The sequence below is a fragment of the Euphorbia lathyris genome, chromosome 10, assembly GCF_963576675.1.
Source record: "Euphorbia lathyris chromosome 10, ddEupLath1.1, whole genome shotgun sequence".
Classification (NCBI taxonomy): domain Eukaryota; kingdom Viridiplantae; phylum Streptophyta; class Magnoliopsida; order Malpighiales; family Euphorbiaceae; genus Euphorbia; species Euphorbia lathyris.
This window is the reverse complement of record NC_088919.1, coordinates 55,836,648-55,854,976: the sequence shown is the minus strand read 5'-3', so window position 1 is coordinate 55,854,976 and position 18,329 is coordinate 55,836,648. Positions and strand designations below refer to the sequence as shown.

The 18,329-nt window shown below is 33.7% G+C and overlaps 1 protein-coding gene across 5 annotated transcripts; it reads left to right on the top strand.

Annotated features, from left to right (window-relative positions):
- Window positions 1–11,194: 11,194 nt before the first annotated feature.
- On the top strand, window positions 11,195–17,971 carry LOC136208354 (uncharacterized). 5 transcript variants are annotated; one of them, XM_065999194.1, is made up of 8 exons: window positions 11,195–11,400; window positions 11,627–11,845; window positions 12,119–12,241; window positions 13,568–13,605; window positions 13,683–13,830; window positions 13,908–16,793; window positions 16,993–17,066; window positions 17,514–17,971. In XM_065999194.1, the coding sequence occupies exons 1-8, from the start codon at window positions 11,314–11,316 to the stop codon at window positions 17,746–17,748; spliced, it is 3,810 nt and encodes a 1,269-aa protein (XP_065855266.1). In that variant the 5' UTR covers window positions 11,195–11,313; the 3' UTR covers window positions 17,749–17,971. The 5 variants fall into 5 exon arrangements, with proteins under 5 accessions (XP_065855266.1, XP_065855269.1, XP_065855268.1 ...); XM_065999196.1 differs by lacking the exon at window positions 11,195–11,400 and having other exon boundaries at window positions 11,707–11,845; window positions 12,126–12,241; XM_065999199.1 differs by lacking the exons at window positions 11,195–11,400; window positions 11,627–11,845 and adding an exon at window positions 13,151–13,241 and having other exon boundaries at window positions 12,126–12,241.
- The last annotated feature ends 358 nt before the right edge of the window (window positions 17,972–18,329 follow it).

The following is an 18,329-nucleotide window of genomic DNA, read 5'->3' as shown; positions in this document are numbered from 1 at the left end:
GTTTCAATAAAGTCATTTTGTCATTCTAGATATAAAAAGATCCACATAAATAGCCAGATGAAAATCGCGTTGAAAATGATTGATTTTTACGTGTAACATGACAGTCAGATGATAACTTGAAGCTGTCACGTGACAACAAATTTATTTTTTTATTTTTTTAGTTGTCAGGTGGTGTACACATAGTTGTCGCGTGGCTATCATATTATACATAACAAAGTTCCTTTCAACGTGATTGCCACATCACTATTCCAGTGATTTGATATGTGTGAATTGATTGGAATTACTTTATTGGAAAAAAAAGAAGCAAAGTTCTATAATTTCAGTGAAACAAAATAAAGTTTAATAATATTTATGAAACTTACCCCAAATTTTAGTGATGATTGGTGCAACTTACCCATATCTCGTGGCATCAGTGCATACAAAGAGGATCATGGATGTAATTTACCCTAATATAAACTCAGATAAAACCCCGTAAACTTACAATGGAGGATAAAAGTTTTAACGCAATAAATAATACTTATAACAAGCCATTATTTCAACAAATAATTAATATTCAAGTCTTTATTACTAATAAAAACACACATAAAAAAGAAACGCAGTTGTTACGTCAGCAAATGTCTTTCTCCTTTTTCGGTGATTTTCAATTTTTCATCTCATTATTTGCAATCAAACGAATATCCTCATCAAATATTGCTTCTTCTACAGATAGAGAAAATCTAGAAAGATAACGTGAAAGATAATCCAGAACCACTCGATTTTTCATGCATCACATTTTCTAAATGTTGCTTCTTGGAGGGGCTTATATGATCTACCCATTTCCCCACTTCACCATTCCTAAAAAATACCTTATTTGGTTGTCCTGGCATAACGGTATCGTTTTTATTCACATCTAAAGTCTTCAACTTACTTAAACTACACATCTCCGCAATTTCTAAAATAACTCCATTTTTCTCTTCCTCTTCAGAAAACGAATGTCCAATAAACTGCGCTATTCTCTTCAAACAAGAAACAATATCTTCCTTCATATCTTCATATTTCAAAAACAACACCTTATTCGGATTCTCCAAGCTTTCCTTCCAGTACCCCAACACATTATCCCAACAGGGCCCGTACCAACTTCTTCCCTTAAAATACATGTCAACAAAATCCTCGACGGGTATTTTAACATCTTTTTTTGTTGTACAACAGTGATACCAGAGGGAGACCGCGGCATCAAAAAGGTTACGACAGATGTAAACAATCCGACAATTAGACTGCTTAGTCGACTCAGGCAAAGCCGAAAAAGGAAAGTGTGTGCTAAAAAACCGAGGAGACGACACATTAGTAAGGTCGGGAGATTGGTTATCGAAACATAGAAGATATTCAAGGGAAGGAAGAAGAGAATGCGGCTTTGAAGTAAGTAAAGGGGTATTCAAAGAAGTGTATTGGGTTCTATTAACAATGGAAAAAATCAAAGCTTTAAGCCAAGTAGTGCCGGATTTTGGATTGGAGGCAACTATAACATCTGTGTCTTGAGCTTGGAAGCTTCTTTGGAAGGATGATATTGCATCAATGGCTATGTTATGGCACCAAAAACCTTGATATATAGAGAACTCAGAAAAAATGCCATGTGGATCTTCTTCTTCTAGGTTAAGATGTTCTTCCATTGAAGAAGAAGATGAATTAGTGTTTGTTTGTTCCATATAGATAGATAGATAGATAATAGGCTATATATATATATATATATATATATATATATATATATATATATATATATATATAAAGCAAAAGCATATAATCCTCTTAACACATCATTTGCCTTCTAAATTTATCGAAAAAGTTTGATTGGATTCATGAACTTTTAAAGTGTTCTGATAGCACCTTTAACTTGAACAAAATGTTCTGTTAGCTTCTGAGTTTGCTTAAAATCGTATCAATTAATCACTCGGTTGTAAAAAAAAATAAGGTGCATGCAGAAGATATGTTGCACGCGTCTTAAAAAAAAGTAAAATTGCCAAAGTTTGGGTATATGCGGTTTTAATATTAGAGAAGACATGTTTGACAGTCGAGCAAGTAAAAGTTTCCTTTTTAATATGTCCGGTAAATCATGTAATAACATTAAGGCTCGTGCAATATATTTTCTGCTTGCAACTTACTTTTTTACAACCGAGTGATTAATTGTTATATTTTATGCAAATTTAGAAAGTTAACTAAATATTTTATGTAAATTGAATGAGCTCTTTGAATATTTTAAAAAGTTTAGGAATCGAATCAAACTTTTGTTTCGAAGGAAATTCAGTGGAAAATGATGTATTAAACCATTATATATCAATGTTGAGATCTTGAGAGGACACCACCCATTACATAATAGATTCTTAGTTAGGTGGATGTCACATTCATTTGGCCCTACTTATAAGGGATCAGTTTTATTGTCATCATTTTTCAATAACATCAATTAAATATAGAAAATTACCGCTATTTTAGTTCAGGGGTGCACCCGAACACCAATAGTGATGCCTACTGTCACTCCTTTAACAAGTCCATGAATCACGTTATCAAAGTTAACATATCACATGTCGGTCATCAAACATTAGTCAAAAAAATTTCTATTAACACTGTAAAACACATATCTTTAAAAAAAATAAGGTGTAACATCCAATTCTATTATTTCGACGAATTTAAAAATATTATTCTCTAATTCTAGTATTAAATTATAAAAAATGTGAAAATATTTTTAGAACCAACTAATATGCAATAATACAAAATAAGGAACAAAATATATGTGATTTATATTGATACATGAAATTGACTCAACTTATCAATGATATGAGTAAAATTGATTTTGGGTGCCAATGTTGAAGTAAAATTATACTATTTTAAATGTTAAGGGTAAAATTGTTCAGCATTGTCAACATCGAAGGATTTTTCACCTTATAAAAATGGATGAAGTGCCAAAATAGGCCTAAGTTTTTTAGGAAATTATCAATTTAGGCTCCACGTTCACAATAGCACCAATACAAGCTTAACGTTTACAAAATAGCACCAATACAAGCTTAATGTTTACAAGCTCAATTGTGACACGTCATCCGTTAAGTTTTGCCAACTCAGCGCCATGTCACGACTTTAACAGATCACGTTGGATAAGATACTAAAATAGGCTTAAAGTTTTTGGGAGTATCAATTTAGTCTCCTTGTACAAAATAGCACCAATGTAGGTTAACGTTTAAAAAAAATACCAATTTAGGCTTAACGTTTATAAAAATATTACTAATTTAAGCTTAACGTCACCAATTAAATCAGATCATATTCTTGCCTTTTTAAATTAATAAAGGTTATATCTCAATTTAGTTCTATCTTCTTACGTAACATTGCTTTAAGATGAGATGGACAATTTACTCAGGGTCCGTTTGATATGTCGTAATGCAATGTAATGTAATCAAATTGGTAATGTAAGGGTAAATTACACCCATGGCCACTGAACTTTATCTATTTTCATATTATGGCCACTGAACTTCATTTTTTCCTGGTATGACCACTGAACTTTACACTTTTTAATACCGGTGGCCACTCAATTTTAACTAACTTCTCAAAGTGGCCGTTAACGACCTCAAAATGAAAATATTCAAGAATTAAAGTTGTTCAGAATGACATTTACCATGAAACCACATGTTTTATTTTCGAAAATCACATTTTTTGGAGCTTTCTCTCTCTAAAAATTCACTTTCTCTCTCCTAACCAAACAACACCTAAATGACCTCAAAACGAAAATTTTCAAGAATTAAAATTCCTTAGAATATCATTAACGCTTTGGATTTTTTATTTTTAGCCATCAATGGTCGTTTTTAGGCGTTAAGTGGCCACCGGTGTTAAAAATTGTAAAGTTCAGTGGCCATAATGTGAAAATGGATAAAGTTCAGTGGCCACATGTGTAATTTACCCTGTAATGTAATGGAATTGAATGGTGATTCCATTACCATGTTTGATTGTTAAATAAAAAGAAAATAAAGAAATGTAATTACCATTACAATATAATCATAAAATTTTATTTGCACAGTTAAAATTAACGAAAAACATGATAACGTGAAAAATGAGATGAAGCGAAAAACGAAAAACACGAAAAATGCAAAAAAATGCAAAAAAAAAAATGAATCAAAATCAAATACAAAATTAGATTAGCATAAATCAATTTAATTAGTGCATATATATAAAAAAAATAACTTTTTTCTCGTTTTTGAATTTTCATGTTTTTCTACTTTTGCGTTTTTGAGAATGATAAGAGGTTAGATTGAGGTTTGAAATTTGATAAATGAGAGATTAGAGAAGCTTTGAGAGTAACAATTAGGATTACATGCTTTGGATGTAATGAGAATTCAACTCATTTTTCTATGTAATGGGGATTACAAGCTTTATTGAACAAAATGTAACCTATGGTTTTCTCATTACATTCCAATAAAATTAAAAATTGCATCCAAATATAGTAATGGGCTTTTGATGTAATGGGCATTCCATTACGAAGTCCATTACGTCTTACCAAACGTACCCTCTGTGATCTGTTTTTTCATCAGTGATTTCATCGCGCTTTTGTATGTAAACTAGAAGCAATTGAATATCCTATAAAATTTCAAACACTATAGTTAAAATGATATCGATATATGAGAGTTAGGTTCAAAGGAAGAAGATGAGAAAAGGGAGAGTATGGAAAGTCACAAAGGAAATAATTATAATTGGTTCGATTTGGTAGAGAGAGAGTTGAGGCGAAATTTTTGTAGAGAAAGAATCGTATTGGAATGGCTTAAGTTGTTATTGAGTCCTGATCTATTCAAAATTTTATCATTTGGTCCCTGACCTATTATTAGGTCACATTTGACCCCTGAACTATCCCAATTGGTGAAATTTCACCCAATTTAGATGGAGACTTGATAAAACCGTTATCCCCCTCGTATGTAATGATATTTTGACATATGAGGTTGACATGTCACACGCCTTGAAGTTTATTTGCCATATAAACTCTCTTATGTGAAAATAATTAATTAGATTAAAAAAGAAAAACAAATAAAAACAAATCTCTGAACTCAAATTTATCAAATTTAAGTGTTAAAATATCGTCACGTGTTAATAGAATAACAATTGTGTTAAGTCTCTATTTAAATTGGGTGAAATTGCACCAATTGAAATAGGTCAGGGACCAAATAACAAAATTTTGGATAGGGGAAGGCCAAATAGTGGGTTAAGCCTATTGGAATATATAAGAACATAAAACTAAAAAGAGAGATAATATATATTAATTTAAGTAGGGAAAGAAAATAATCTGATTAATTATGATGTTAAGCCTAAATTGGTAGTATTTTATAAATGTTAAACCCAAATTGATATTATCTTGAAAACATTAAGCATATATTGGAGCTATTTTTTATGTGGGGTCTAAATTGACAAAAAGAAAACATTAGACCTACTTTGGTACCTTATTCAACGTGGCATGTTAAAATTGTGACATGGCACTGAGTTGGTAGAACTTAACGAATGATGTGTCACGTTCCGTTGATGAGGTCTAAATTTATGTTATTTTATAAACATTAAATCTATATTGGTATTATTTCAAACGTGAAACCTAAATTGATACTTCCTTAAAAGTATTTGGCCTATCCCTTATCAAAAAAAAGTTCACAATCTCTACTTACAAATCAATCAAACAGTAATAGTATTTTCTTTTACTTGTCCTAAAATCAATAGAAAGAAATTGATCCAATGTAAAAAAAGAGGGATTTTTGTTGGTAAAATACATTTTCGAACCCTTAAATTTTACAAATTCGGAGAGGGAGACAGACATAGTTATCAAAATCGGACCAGTAAAGATAAAGGGTTAGGGATTTAAGGTTCAACCGAGGTTGAACTGGAGTTCAAAAGATCCTCTAAAAATTATTATTGTTAGTTTTATTTAACCTTTTTAACATAGAAAAACATTAATGAAATTAAAATTTTTTTCTCAAATCCTTAATTGATTGACAAATTCTATAGAGACTCGACATGAAACTTAAATATACCAAGAGATGAAGAGAAGAGTTTATAAATAAAAACTACACAACTAATGTTAAAATACACTTTTGTAAATTGAAAATAGGATATACGAAATATAAAGTGAAAACTCAATTGGAAATTATAAGTATAGAATTAGAATTAGAAATTTTACGTATTATAGAATTATAAATTCGAAAGTAAAAGAGTTATAATATCTCGGTATCAATGTGGAAAAAACTCAAAGTATAACGAAAGACTAAAGTAATAAAGTTTTTGTAATGCATAAATTCCCAAATTCCTTATAAAATTGTCTAATAATTAATTCATTAATGAGTCATTAAAAAATAATAATAAAATAAAACTTAAATTTACATTTCCTTGAAAAAAAAAATATTGTTATATCCAGCCTCAAATTCCCACCTCTAGCCCCGTGAACGGATGAAAATATCATTTTAAGGGTTTTGGGTGTTAAAAGGCTTTTTTTTGCCCTCCCGATACGCGGGCGTGTGGCTATCACGCCCCACCGTGCGGTCGGGCGTGATAGCTACACGTCTCACCGTGTGGCCGAGCGTAATAGCCACATGCTCAACCATACGGTGAGACATGTGGCTATCACGCCCGACCACGCGATGAGGCGCTCGACCGTACGGTGGGGCATAATAGCCACACGCCCGCGTGTCGGGAAGGCAAAAAAAATAGGTCTGTTATTTAATTAAACCCGTAAATACCTGTAAACGTGATGTTCACATGCCACACCTTTTGTGGAAATCATTGATAATACACAGCATATCGCTAGCCTAACCGAACCAATTGATTTGTGTATTCGATTACAAATCGAGAGGAATTGTGGCTATCGTATAAAACCGACAAAAACCTTTCAAGACGGAAGTTTTTCTCTAGATGTTGTATTCATGCCGGTTCGAAATGCAAATCATAGTGTTCATTCTTAAGGAAATGGGAATGAAAAGCAAGAGATACTTTTTCTGGAAATATGGACAAACGGAAATTTAACTCTTAAAGAAGCACTTCATGAGGCTTCCCGTAATTTGATTGATTTATTTATTCATTTTCTACATGCAGACGAACAAAACTTATATTTCGAAAAAAATCAGCACTGAATTTTTTTTTTCAGTTACATATTTTAATTATTATTATTCTAAAAAAATTATAATTATTCTAAATATTTTAATTATTAACATTATAATTTGACTTATAATTATTAACATTATAATTAAATAATATACATGAAGTATCAAATATGTATTAAAATACTTTTTAAAAAAATATATGTATTAAAATGTGTTAACAACAAAATAAAAAAATTAATTAAACTAAATTAAACAAAATAAAATAGACAAAACAAAAATTTAACTAAAATTAACAAAATAAAAATAACAAAAATTAAATTAACTTTAAAAAAATAAAATAAATAAATTAAGAATTTCGCCATACAGGCGTGAGGCCATCATGCCCTCACATAGGTGATGGCGTGAGGCTATCACGCCTCACCACAGGTGATGGCGTATATGTTGGTCCCGTATGATTAGTTTCAAGGGGGGGTTATGAACTAATGTAACTTTTCGTTTTAATTACGCTGACTTAAATCAATTCTTTGAGTTTTGCAACTCAGCTTTGGTCAGCGCGGCCGAGTGAGACGTAAGACGGCTTTAGTCAGACACTGACTAGAACTGTTTTACTTATGAGTTAGGAAATGACACTTTTATGGTCAGCTTCCAACTCAGCACTCTGATTTACTCAGTGTCAGTTTAAACAATTTATATACTGAGTAAATATAGCAGGCAACACATACACATATATATTAAAAGAGAGTTAGGAATTACTCAGCACGACTTATCCTGGTTCGGCCTCTCCGCCTACGTCCAGTCCCTAGAGTGCCTCCGGGCTTTTTAAATCCAATACTGAGCTCTTTAAAGGTAGAGCACAAATCGTTTACAATGCAATTGAATATGCAAGAGTACCGTCCTCTATTCGTCTACTCAACTCCTACTAAGTGCTATAACCGAATACCTAGATTTCTCTACCACTGAGTACCTAAAACCGAGTACTCAGCACACTCTCTCAATTTTACAATTGATACAGAATTTGTTCTTTTTCAGACAAAGAACACTTTAGATGATTACAAAAATCACTCTAGCCTTTACACAGAAATATAAGTTTGGTGTAAGATCTTTCTCTTATTTTGAAGTGCTTTGTATTTGTATTTATCTCTTTGTAATTCGGCAATCGGCAAAGGATCCAAGAAGTATACTTATCCTTTTATAGTTGTATTCTGAAGACTTGTTCATTTGAATTCTGGATTTGTCCGTTGAATCCAAACGGCTCATTTTTGCGACAAGGCTCTATTCAGCTTCAGATTTGCAGGCCAATCCTGTCGTCTGAATTCCGCAGGCGTCATGTTTGTCTTCTTCTCGCAGGTTTCGTCTTTTTGTGCCAGTTTGTCTTTTAGCAAAAGAACAGTTAACCCATGCATCTCGAAATTGGCTTTTGCGTAATTCCAATGTTTCTATTATTGGTGCAGACAGTTGTCGGATCTTGTCTTTTAGCAAACGGATCATTCGCGCTGTCCTGAAGATCACTCAGCTTGACTTTGATAGCCGTTGTCTTCGATTGTTGCTAATTCAAATACTGAGTTCTCTTTTACTCAGCTTCCATGGTCAGCTTCGTTCTGCAATACATAGTTCTCAAGAAGACTTCTCTACTTTTGATATTGAGTTGCGTTCCATTCGGCTTCATTGATTAGCTTGATCTTCAAGCTTCTGTTCAGATGATGACTTATCTTCTATTACGTTGAGTTGTACTTCACTCAGCTTATGCTGTGTTCTCATGCTGACTTCATCCTGTCTTAGTTTTTATTTCTATTTTCATTTATATTTATGCTCAACATTGAACAAACATATTAGTATAATCAAATCAAAGCACTTAAATTTAATTGTCCCTTAATCATGGATTAACTTAAATAATTTTGTCAAGTCAAAATCATGTGGAAAGGCGTTTCAACAGTATGAACATCACACCGTCGCCTAGGCGTGAGGCTATCACGCCGTCACCTGTGGTGCGGCGTGATGTTCATAAGCCGCACTAGAGGTGACGGCATGATGGCCTCACGTCCCATGTCGCGATTCCGAAATCCCAAACAATCCAAAATCGATTCAAAAAAACGTACAAAAATCAACAAAATCAAACGAAATTACGTATCATTAGTCCTTTTCTGCCCCTCCCCTGATCCACGTTTTCGTTGTTAAATTAGTCTGGATTTGATCCAAGAGAGTTTAGAGTGTTTGACAGGATTTGATAATTTTGAAATTTGATAGAAGGGTATTTTAATCTTTTCCAAGGGGTGAAGGTGGGAAATTGAGACCGGGTATAGTAATTCACAAAAAAAAAAAATATGGCCTAAATTTTGACCCGTTTCATGTGCTAACGCATGACCGGATTTCCGGTTTAGCGGTGCAATCGATCGGTTCAACGAGTTTTAAACAGGTTTTAATAATGCTTTATTTTAGTTATCTTCGGATCGGTTGAACCGATTCGGGTCTTACAACCTTAGAGACAGAGGCCTTCCGATGCTATCTTCTTTGATATTGCTGCGTATATTGTATTTTTCGCATAGAAAAAGTAGGAAAACGAAATGGCGAGGAGAACGGGCGAGGAATACGATTATCTGTTCAATTATAGCGTGGGAAAATCCAACCTCTTTTCCCGATTTAATCGTTCATCCCTCTGTTTGGAGTCCAAGTCCACCATTGGCGTCCAATTTGCCACTCCTACTCTTCAACTATTTACTTTACTCTCTTGAATACTTTCACTCAATTCTTTCGGGGATTAGGTCTAAATTTGTCCCCCCGTTTAGGGATAAGATATAAAAATACTCCTAATATTTAGGGTGATGAGTAACTTTATCTTTAACGTCTAGAATTGTGCAATTTTACTTGTAATGTTTGCCACCAAGAGTAATTTTACCCCAACGTTATTAAGTTTGGTCAACTTAAGAAACAATTCATCAAATTATCTACTCGGTTATGAATCTTGTCATTTACACTTCACGTATGAGTTATTTTATCACTCATTAGTAACATATCATAAACGTGAAAAAAAAAATTTAAAAAAATTAAATAATATATTGTTTATTTTACGAGTTTGGCAAAAAAAAATCAAAATATTTTGCCAAATTTATAAAAATCTCCAATTATATTATTAAATTATAGAAAATATGAAATCTTTGTTTAAACGAACTAAAATGCAATTGGTATAGAATATTGAATGAAATATCTGTGTTTTATAATAATGTCTGAAATTGATCCAACTTGCCAACGTTATGAGTAAAATTGCTTGCATCATTTTAGACGTTAGGGTAAAATTGCTCTTGGCTCAAAACATTAGAGGTATTTTTAGACCTTATCTAATAAATTTATTAGGCATGTCGAATATGGCAGTCAAATAATTTTCATTTAGGCAACAGTAAAATTAATCTCAAAGTAAATTTATTAAGAGGTCAATCCAATTTTTTTTTTATAAGTTCATGTGATAAATGATATATTAAGAGCGTGTTTGGTTCAACTGTTAGCTAAAAGTTTTTGCATGTTTGCTGTTTGTTATTAGCTGTATAAGTATTTAAAATGTTTAATATAAATATTTTAGATTATAAAATAAAAAATATATTACATAAATTAATAAAAATAATCTAAATAAAAAATTTATTGAACGCAACAAAATCTTCTTTCGGTAATTACGTTATAGAAATAGAAATAATGTTTAAGAAAGAAATATATTTTATGGAAATAAAAATGATAATTTTGTCAATAATAAAAATAACAGCCGTTCAGGAAAAATCCAAAAATGTGTTTTTTTTGTGAAAAGCTCTAAAACCCTGCGGTTATATAAATATAACCAGACGTTATATTTTTACAGTTTGGAGTGATACGCTAAACCGAAAAACACAGAAACAAACACCACTAAATCTAAAAAAAGAATTACAAGTAAATGAAATAGCGGCATTAGCAAGAAATATGGACAGTGAGTATAAGACTTGGTTTGCATAATCCATGCATTCTTTTCTCTAACTCCATAACCAATTTACGTTGTACCCAATGTTGGTAATGATATACAATATCACCCTTCTCTACAATGACCAGCTAGCTAATCTTGTCTCTCCCTTAATTAATTAATTATTATTAATTTCCTAATTATGTCCATAATCCATCTTTCTTCATTTTCACTTCATTATCTTTCAATTTCTCATCACCCTTCTTGAATAACAACAACAAGAAAAATAAGAGAAAATTACAGCACAAAAGGGAAATGTTCAGATTGCACAAATCTAAGCATTCCCCTGTTAAATCAGGGGAAAAAATTAACTTCAAATTTTCTCACTTTCAAGCCCTTGAGGTATGTATATACATTCATTATGAAAATCCGTGTTTAAAACATCGGTTTCAAATGTAAAGAATCCAGTGATTCAATCACTGGGTTCAGTATAAGTGTTGTGTCAGAACATTTCACATTGGTGACTGTTTTTTTCATTTGAAATCGGTGTTTTAAACACGGGTTTATATGACACAATTAAAAAAATTTCAATTGAGCATTATTCTGAGGAAAAATCCTAAATTTACAGGTTCCGAAAGGATGGGACAAGGTGATTGTGTCAGTAATCTCAGTGGAGAGTGGAAAAACTGTTGGAAAAACTAGTAAAGGAGTTGTCAGAAATGGGAATTGTCAGTGGACAGATTCGGTGTCAGATTCTATTTGGATTCCAAAAGATGAACATTCTCAATCTCAATTTCAATCTTCAAAGGAGCTTGAAGATTGCCCTTACAAGCTTGTTATTTCCATGGTACGTATATACTGAACTATGTTGTACGGACACTTTTCTTTAATAGTTTTTATGTGTTTTGCGTCTATATCTGTTTTTGTTTGAAGGCTATTTTGCAGGTTATGCATTAGAAATAATGTTTCTGGTGTCTATTTTCTGTGTCCGTGCAACATAGATACTGATTATAATTTTTTCTCTAAAATATTTTGTGGGTACAGATTAATTTTATGTTTTACTGTTAAAAATCTAATCTTTTGATTAGGATAAATTATATTTTTGTTTTTGAAATATAAGGGATCAGCTAGATCTGGCATTCTAGGAGAGGCAGAAGTGAATATGGCAACATATATGAGTTCAAGTGATTCTTTCCCAGTTTCATTTCCATTAAACAAATGCAGCCATGGGACCATTTTACAAGTGAGTTTTAAGTTGAATTAGTTATAGTTTATCTTGGTAAATCAAAGCTTAATTAATTATATAAGTTTTTTTTTTTTTTAAAAATTTGCGCAATGCGCTTACATTAAAGAAGAAAGAAAAATTCCCACCAGATCCGGATGTGATTTGAACCCATGACCTCCCAAGGCATAGGTAAGCTCTTAATTATATAAGGTTGTCCTTAAGTTCGCTCAAAAAACCGATTCGCCTCTTGAACTTTAATGATGTCTCATTAGCCCTTTAAACTTTGCTTAATGAGACATGATTAGTATCCTATTGATACATGGAGAGGGAAAGAGGAGACTTAATGAGACATGATTAGTATCCTATTGATACATGGAGGGAAAGAGGAGATTAAGGCAAGTTGAAACGTGTATCACTTTAACGAAGTTCAGAGACCAATAGGTCACTTTATGCAAGTTTTGGGATCAATATGTCATTTTAAGTTGGGGATCAATATGTCACTTTAAGTAAGTTCGGAAACTAATAAGACATCTCCAAAGTTAGGGCTATAAAAGACCCCGGCCGCTTATGAATGGTTCGGAGTTCGGCTCGATAAAAACTCGATCATGTGTTGATTGATTTATAAACAATCCGAGCTTGAGCACGGAAAAACTCAGCTCGAAAGCTCGCGAGCAGACTCGATGAACAAGCTCGATTGTAATGTTCATGAGCACGCCCCTGAGCAAGCTTGATTCGATTATTTTTTTTAATAATAGTATTTCTATAAATGGGAAAATGTAAAGCGATGTAGTTTTGTGTAAATTTTGGTTTTGTAGGTTTCAAAACTGTATATTTTTGTATTAAAGAAATTTTATTTTAACATAATTAATGATGGAGTTGTTCGCAAGCTAAATTCATGAACAGAATTAATGAGCTGCTGGTGAACAGGCTCGTGAGCAACTCACAAATAGGATGTTGAATCTGGAGCGCGAGTCCATCAATTTTCTAATGACCCAAGCATGAGCAGACCAAAGCTTAGGTGTGCTTGATTACATCCCTACCCAAGTTTGAGAAGTCAATAGGTCATTTTTTGTAAGTCTAGGAGATCAATATGTCACTTTGATTTTAAGTAAGTTCAAGGGTTAACCAGACATTCCCAAAATTTGAGGGGCTAATCGGTTATTGCACAAAGTTCACTGGCAATGATATATTTAGCCATTATATAATTAGCTTTGATCCTGTAATGATAAAAAGAAATAATTACTAATTGCCAAAATATTCAATTTGAGGTTTCTGAAAATCATTGTTTAATAAGTGTTGATCATAGTAATTTAAGGTTTAATTAATTGATTATCTAATTTGCAGCTTAAGATTCAATGCCTGACTCCAAGAATAAACCTTAGGTTAGCTCAACATTTCTTCTCTTTTGAGCATTCAAGATTGTGTTCAATCTGTGAATGAAGTTTCCCCTTTTTTTCAGGGATGATGGTTCAAAATCAGCCATGGAAGATCATAATTTAAGCTCTGAAAATGCTGAAATCAAGTCAGGAGATTCTGATAATACACTTGTTAAGAGTGCAAGATCTTACTCTAGTAAAGATTTCAGCTCCAATGATGATGATAAAAAGGTTTTTTTCCTGTCTTTCTGTCAACTTAATTTCCTGTTCCGGGTTTCTGACAGATTCGATTTGATTGTTTCGATCAGGGAGGAGCGAAAGGAGCACCGGAGGAAGCTAGTTTCGACTCTTCAGGTTCACATCACAGCTATAACTCCGCCGGAAGTTCAATGGAAAAGGAAATTTTTTCCCCTCCAAGCAAGTTGAATGGTGTGGCACTGGCAGCACAGGACTCGAATAGCTCGCGAAACAGCGTGCCTCCGGGAAGTTCTGATGTTGACAATGTTTCTCAATCGGATGATTCTTTGCATTCAGAAAACGTTTGTCAGGATGATCCTCAGGAATTTGCTGCAACTTCTTTGAAAATTTCAGGTTCTTCTAAGAGCTTACTTGAAGCTGCGGAAGACACAATCAAAGACTTTCGAAGCGAAGCAAAGCATTGGGAGAGGAATGCTCGGAAGTCGTTGCTTGATTTGGAGATATTGCGAAAACAATACTCCGAAAAGTCGAAGAGTCAGGTGAATTTGGCTATGGAGCTCTCAGCTGCCTGCGCGGAAGGCGATTGTTTGCGAAAGGAAGTTGAACATTTGAAGCATTTGTTGGAGAAGGCATCAGAATCCGAGGATCGGACGGTTCAGGATAATGTTCTTGCCAATGTTGTGAAAGAATTGGAAAATGAGATCAGGTTTTTAAAAGAGACTAATGATAATCTTACTCTACAATTGCATAGGAGTCAGGAGTCAAATGTTGAGCTTGTTTCTGTGCTTCAGGAGTTGGAAGAAACCGTGGAAAAGCAAAAAGGCGAAATAGACAATGTAGACAAGAATCAGGACTTAATCCTTCAGGAATCGTGCGCGAAAGTGCAAGAACTCGAAAAGGCGCTAGAAAGGCGAAATGCAGCAGGATTGGAATCAAGTGAAGGAGGCGGCGGGGAGAGTCTGATTAGCGAAATCGAGTTGCTAAGAGCTAAACTTCAGGAGCTAGAAAGTGATTGCCAGGAGCTGACAAATGAGAACTTTGAGCTCTTACTCAAACTCAAGGAAATGAAGAAAAGTTTCGACGAAGATGGATCTTCGATCAAGTGTAGATTGGAAGGGGAAGATCACGCATCCGACATTCATGAGCTTGAAGTGAAAGTGAGGAAGATTGAAACTGATCACTATCTCGAAATTCGTAAACTCGAGAGTCAGAAATTCGAGTTAGAATGTAAAGTTTCAGATATGAACAAAGAATTGAGTGGAACAAGAGAGACGGTGCAAAGACTCGAGGCTGATCTGGTATCGAAACAAAACGAGATTGGCAATCTTCGGACATGTCAGAGTGAATTAGAAGAACAGCTTTCTGCTCTTCGGAGCGAAAAGGGAAAACTAGAGGAGAATGTGGAAGTTGTTACGAAAGAAAGTGACCTCGCGGCGAAATGCTTAACCGATTTACAGAATGATGTGTTGGCTCTTAGCAGCAGTGTGAGTACTCATGTTTCTGCTAATAAAGTTCTTGAGAGGAGATCTTCGGAACTGGAAGACGGTAAACGAGAACTAGAGGTTCGGTTATCAGAATTCGAGCAGGAAAACGAGGAATTATCAGGTTGTATATCTATGCTAGAAGCTCAAATTCGGAACCTGACAGATGACAGGAAGTCCATAGCATTGGAGCTAGACAATTACAGATCAAATTCTGTTACTCTTCAAGACGAGATTGCGAGATTGAGGAATGAGATGCAGACTCAAGAGACGGATTTGAGGCGAAAGCTAGAAGAGATCGAAAATCGGTGGTCAGAAGCTCAAGAAGAGCTCGAAAACATGAGGAAGGCTAATCCAAACCTGCAAGCTACTGCTGAAGGTCTCATAAAAAACTGCGGTGTACTTCAGAACTCCGTCCGACAGCTGAGAATGCACAACCTGGAGTTGCAAGAGCATTGTGACAACTTGGAGGCGAAACTGAGTGAAACTCAGAGAAATTTCACTGATTGCTCGAAACGAGTTAATGTTTTACAAGCAAACATTTGTTCTTTGGTGGAAGAAAGTACATTGAAAGAACGAAGCCTAACTTCAGAACTCGACGCGCTTGTCAAGGAAAATGACACACAGAATAAGAAAATCATTGTGCTAGATCAGATGTACACCGAAAAGACTGTTGAAGTCGAAAACCTCCGACAGCAACACGAAGACCTTGACAGGCAACTTTCTGCAGCTCAAGACGAGAAAGAGAGATCAGCTTCAGCTTCAGCTTCAGCGAAAGAAGCATCAGGTTTACGGGCGAATATAGCTGCCCTGGAAAGGGAGCTTGAAGCTGCACAGCTTAAATCGAAGGCGAACATCGAAGACCTGATGGATGAACTTGCTTCTTCTAAACAGAATCAACAAATCCTGAAAGCTGAAATGGCGAAAATTTCGGGTTCCTTGGAGAATTACAGATCCTGTGAAGAAAAGTTCAAGACTACACTTAATAGTCTTGAACTAAAGCTGACAGTTTCGGAGTACGAACAACGACAACTCGCCGAACAAACTACTAAATTGAAGGGGCAGCTGTTGAAACTGGGGTGTTTAGAGAAAGAAGTTATGAACCTGACCAATGAGAAACATAAATTAGAAACTTCATTGAATGAAATTTCTGAAGAATGCAAAGAGCTAAAGATAGAGAGGCGCGAGTTCATCGAAAAGATAACCGCACTGCAGGAGGCGTCTGCTGAATTAGAAGATTGCAGACAGGATAAATTCGTGTTGGAAGAACGAATTCAACAGCTCGAATGTAGTCTGATTGCGAACGAAGCTTTATCCGAACAGGACGCAGAAATTCGAAAAGAGCTCAGTTGGATTAAGAGATCAAACAAGCAACTTCAACAGCAGATACTACAACTTGAGGAAGAGAAACAAAAGCTCAAAACAAGAACTCAATCCCTTGAAGAAGAGTTGATTTTGATGAAAGAAAAACAACGAAATAGCTTAAATTCGCCTAGTTATCAACACCGGAGAGATGTATGTAACTACACTTAAAATTCTTCATTTTCTATTTCATTGAAACTCAGTGAAAATCATTGAAACTCACAGAAACTCACAGAAACTCATTGAAACTCAGTGAAACGCATTGAAACTCTGTGAAACTCATTGAAACTCAGTGAAATTGATACCATTTTCAATCTTTTAAACATCTGATGAATTTTATTTTTAATAACAGGGTGATAAGCTGCTGGATGATGAACTTTCTAAGTCAAAGGAATCAAGCAATGCATTCAAAGTTCAGCTTAAAAGGTAGGAAACTATTCTTGTCCAACTATGAAAATGAAATTGAAGTTGAGGGGGTTTTGTGATATTTTTTTTAACTTTGTAAAGGTTGAGGTAGGATATATATGTTTTTTTTTTTTTTTTTGAAATAATGACCAAGGTTTATTAATTTAGATCAGATGAAAGAATATTGATTAGAAATAGTGGTGGAAAAAGAACTTGTCAAATGACAAGACAAAACCAAATTTGTTAGATGACAAGATCCATATCCGTTGAACAGGAGCGGAAATGAAAGAACTTCAAATTCTCCTTTTAATCAATATTGTTTAACTCGTCTTCTTCTCTATGGGACATTCGTGTGTTTTCCTTCCATATTTGTTTCATTGTTTACTAATTAGCAATGTTGTTAATTTACTGTGATAATGTTGTTAATAAATCACATGACACGATTATGATATGATAATTTATTTTCAGGATGGCATCGGAGAACAGGAAAAGTAGAACAGGATCTCCAAGAAAATCGAAAGGAGAAGGCGAATTCGTGGCGAAAGAAAAATTCGAACGAACAAAATCATCGTTAGAGACGGAATTAAGAGAGCTTCAAGAAAGATATTTGGATATGAGTCTCAAATATGCACAGGTAGAAGCTCAAAGAGAGGAGCTTGTGATGAAGCTCAAGGGAAACAATAATGGAAGAAGATGGTTCTAATTAGTTTGATGGATCAATGAAATGGGCTGATTCATATGAAATATTAAAATAATAATAATGGTGATAATGAATGATAATTTCCATCGTTAGTTAACAGATTTTGAGTTTGATGAATCAATAAAATGGGCTGATTCATATGAAATAAAAAGCAGATTCCTGAACGGTGCTCCAATATTTATGGATAGTTGAAGTTTTTTAGGTGCCTCAAAATCCACTCCGACCTTTTTTTTTTTATTTGCAGATGATTTTTAACCGTTTGAGCTCCATCTAGACCATCTAAATAACAATGAACAAAAACATTTTTTTTTATGAATTTATTCTTTACCTTATTATAATTCAATTTTGAACTGTTTCAATGATAGTATTATTCAAATATTGATGTTCGGACATTTTTAAAAATATATGTTAGAAATATAAATAATTTATAATATTAAATAATTTTATATTATTATTTTTAGATATAATTAGTATATATTTTAATTGAATTTATATAACAATTTGTTAATTAACAAATAAAGGATACAAAAATATAAATATAATTAATTTCATATTAATCCTCGAGGATCATGTCTGTCTGACTA

What these genes read in the sequence shown, in the direction of transcription:
- LOC136208354 (XM_065999194.1), top strand. Translation starts at nt 11,314, where the DNA reads ATGTTCAGATTGCACAAATCTAAGCATTCCCCTGTTAAATCAGGGGAA. An exon ending in CCAATGATGATGATAAAAAG is followed by an intron (nt 13,831 to 13,907) that starts GTTTTTTTCCTG and finishes TGTTTCGATCAG; the next exon opens with GGAGGAGCGAAAGGAGCACC. An exon ending in GTTATCAACACCGGAGAGAT is followed by an intron (nt 16,794 to 16,992) that starts GTATGTAACTAC and finishes TTTTAATAACAG; the next exon opens with GGTGATAAGCTGCTGGATGA.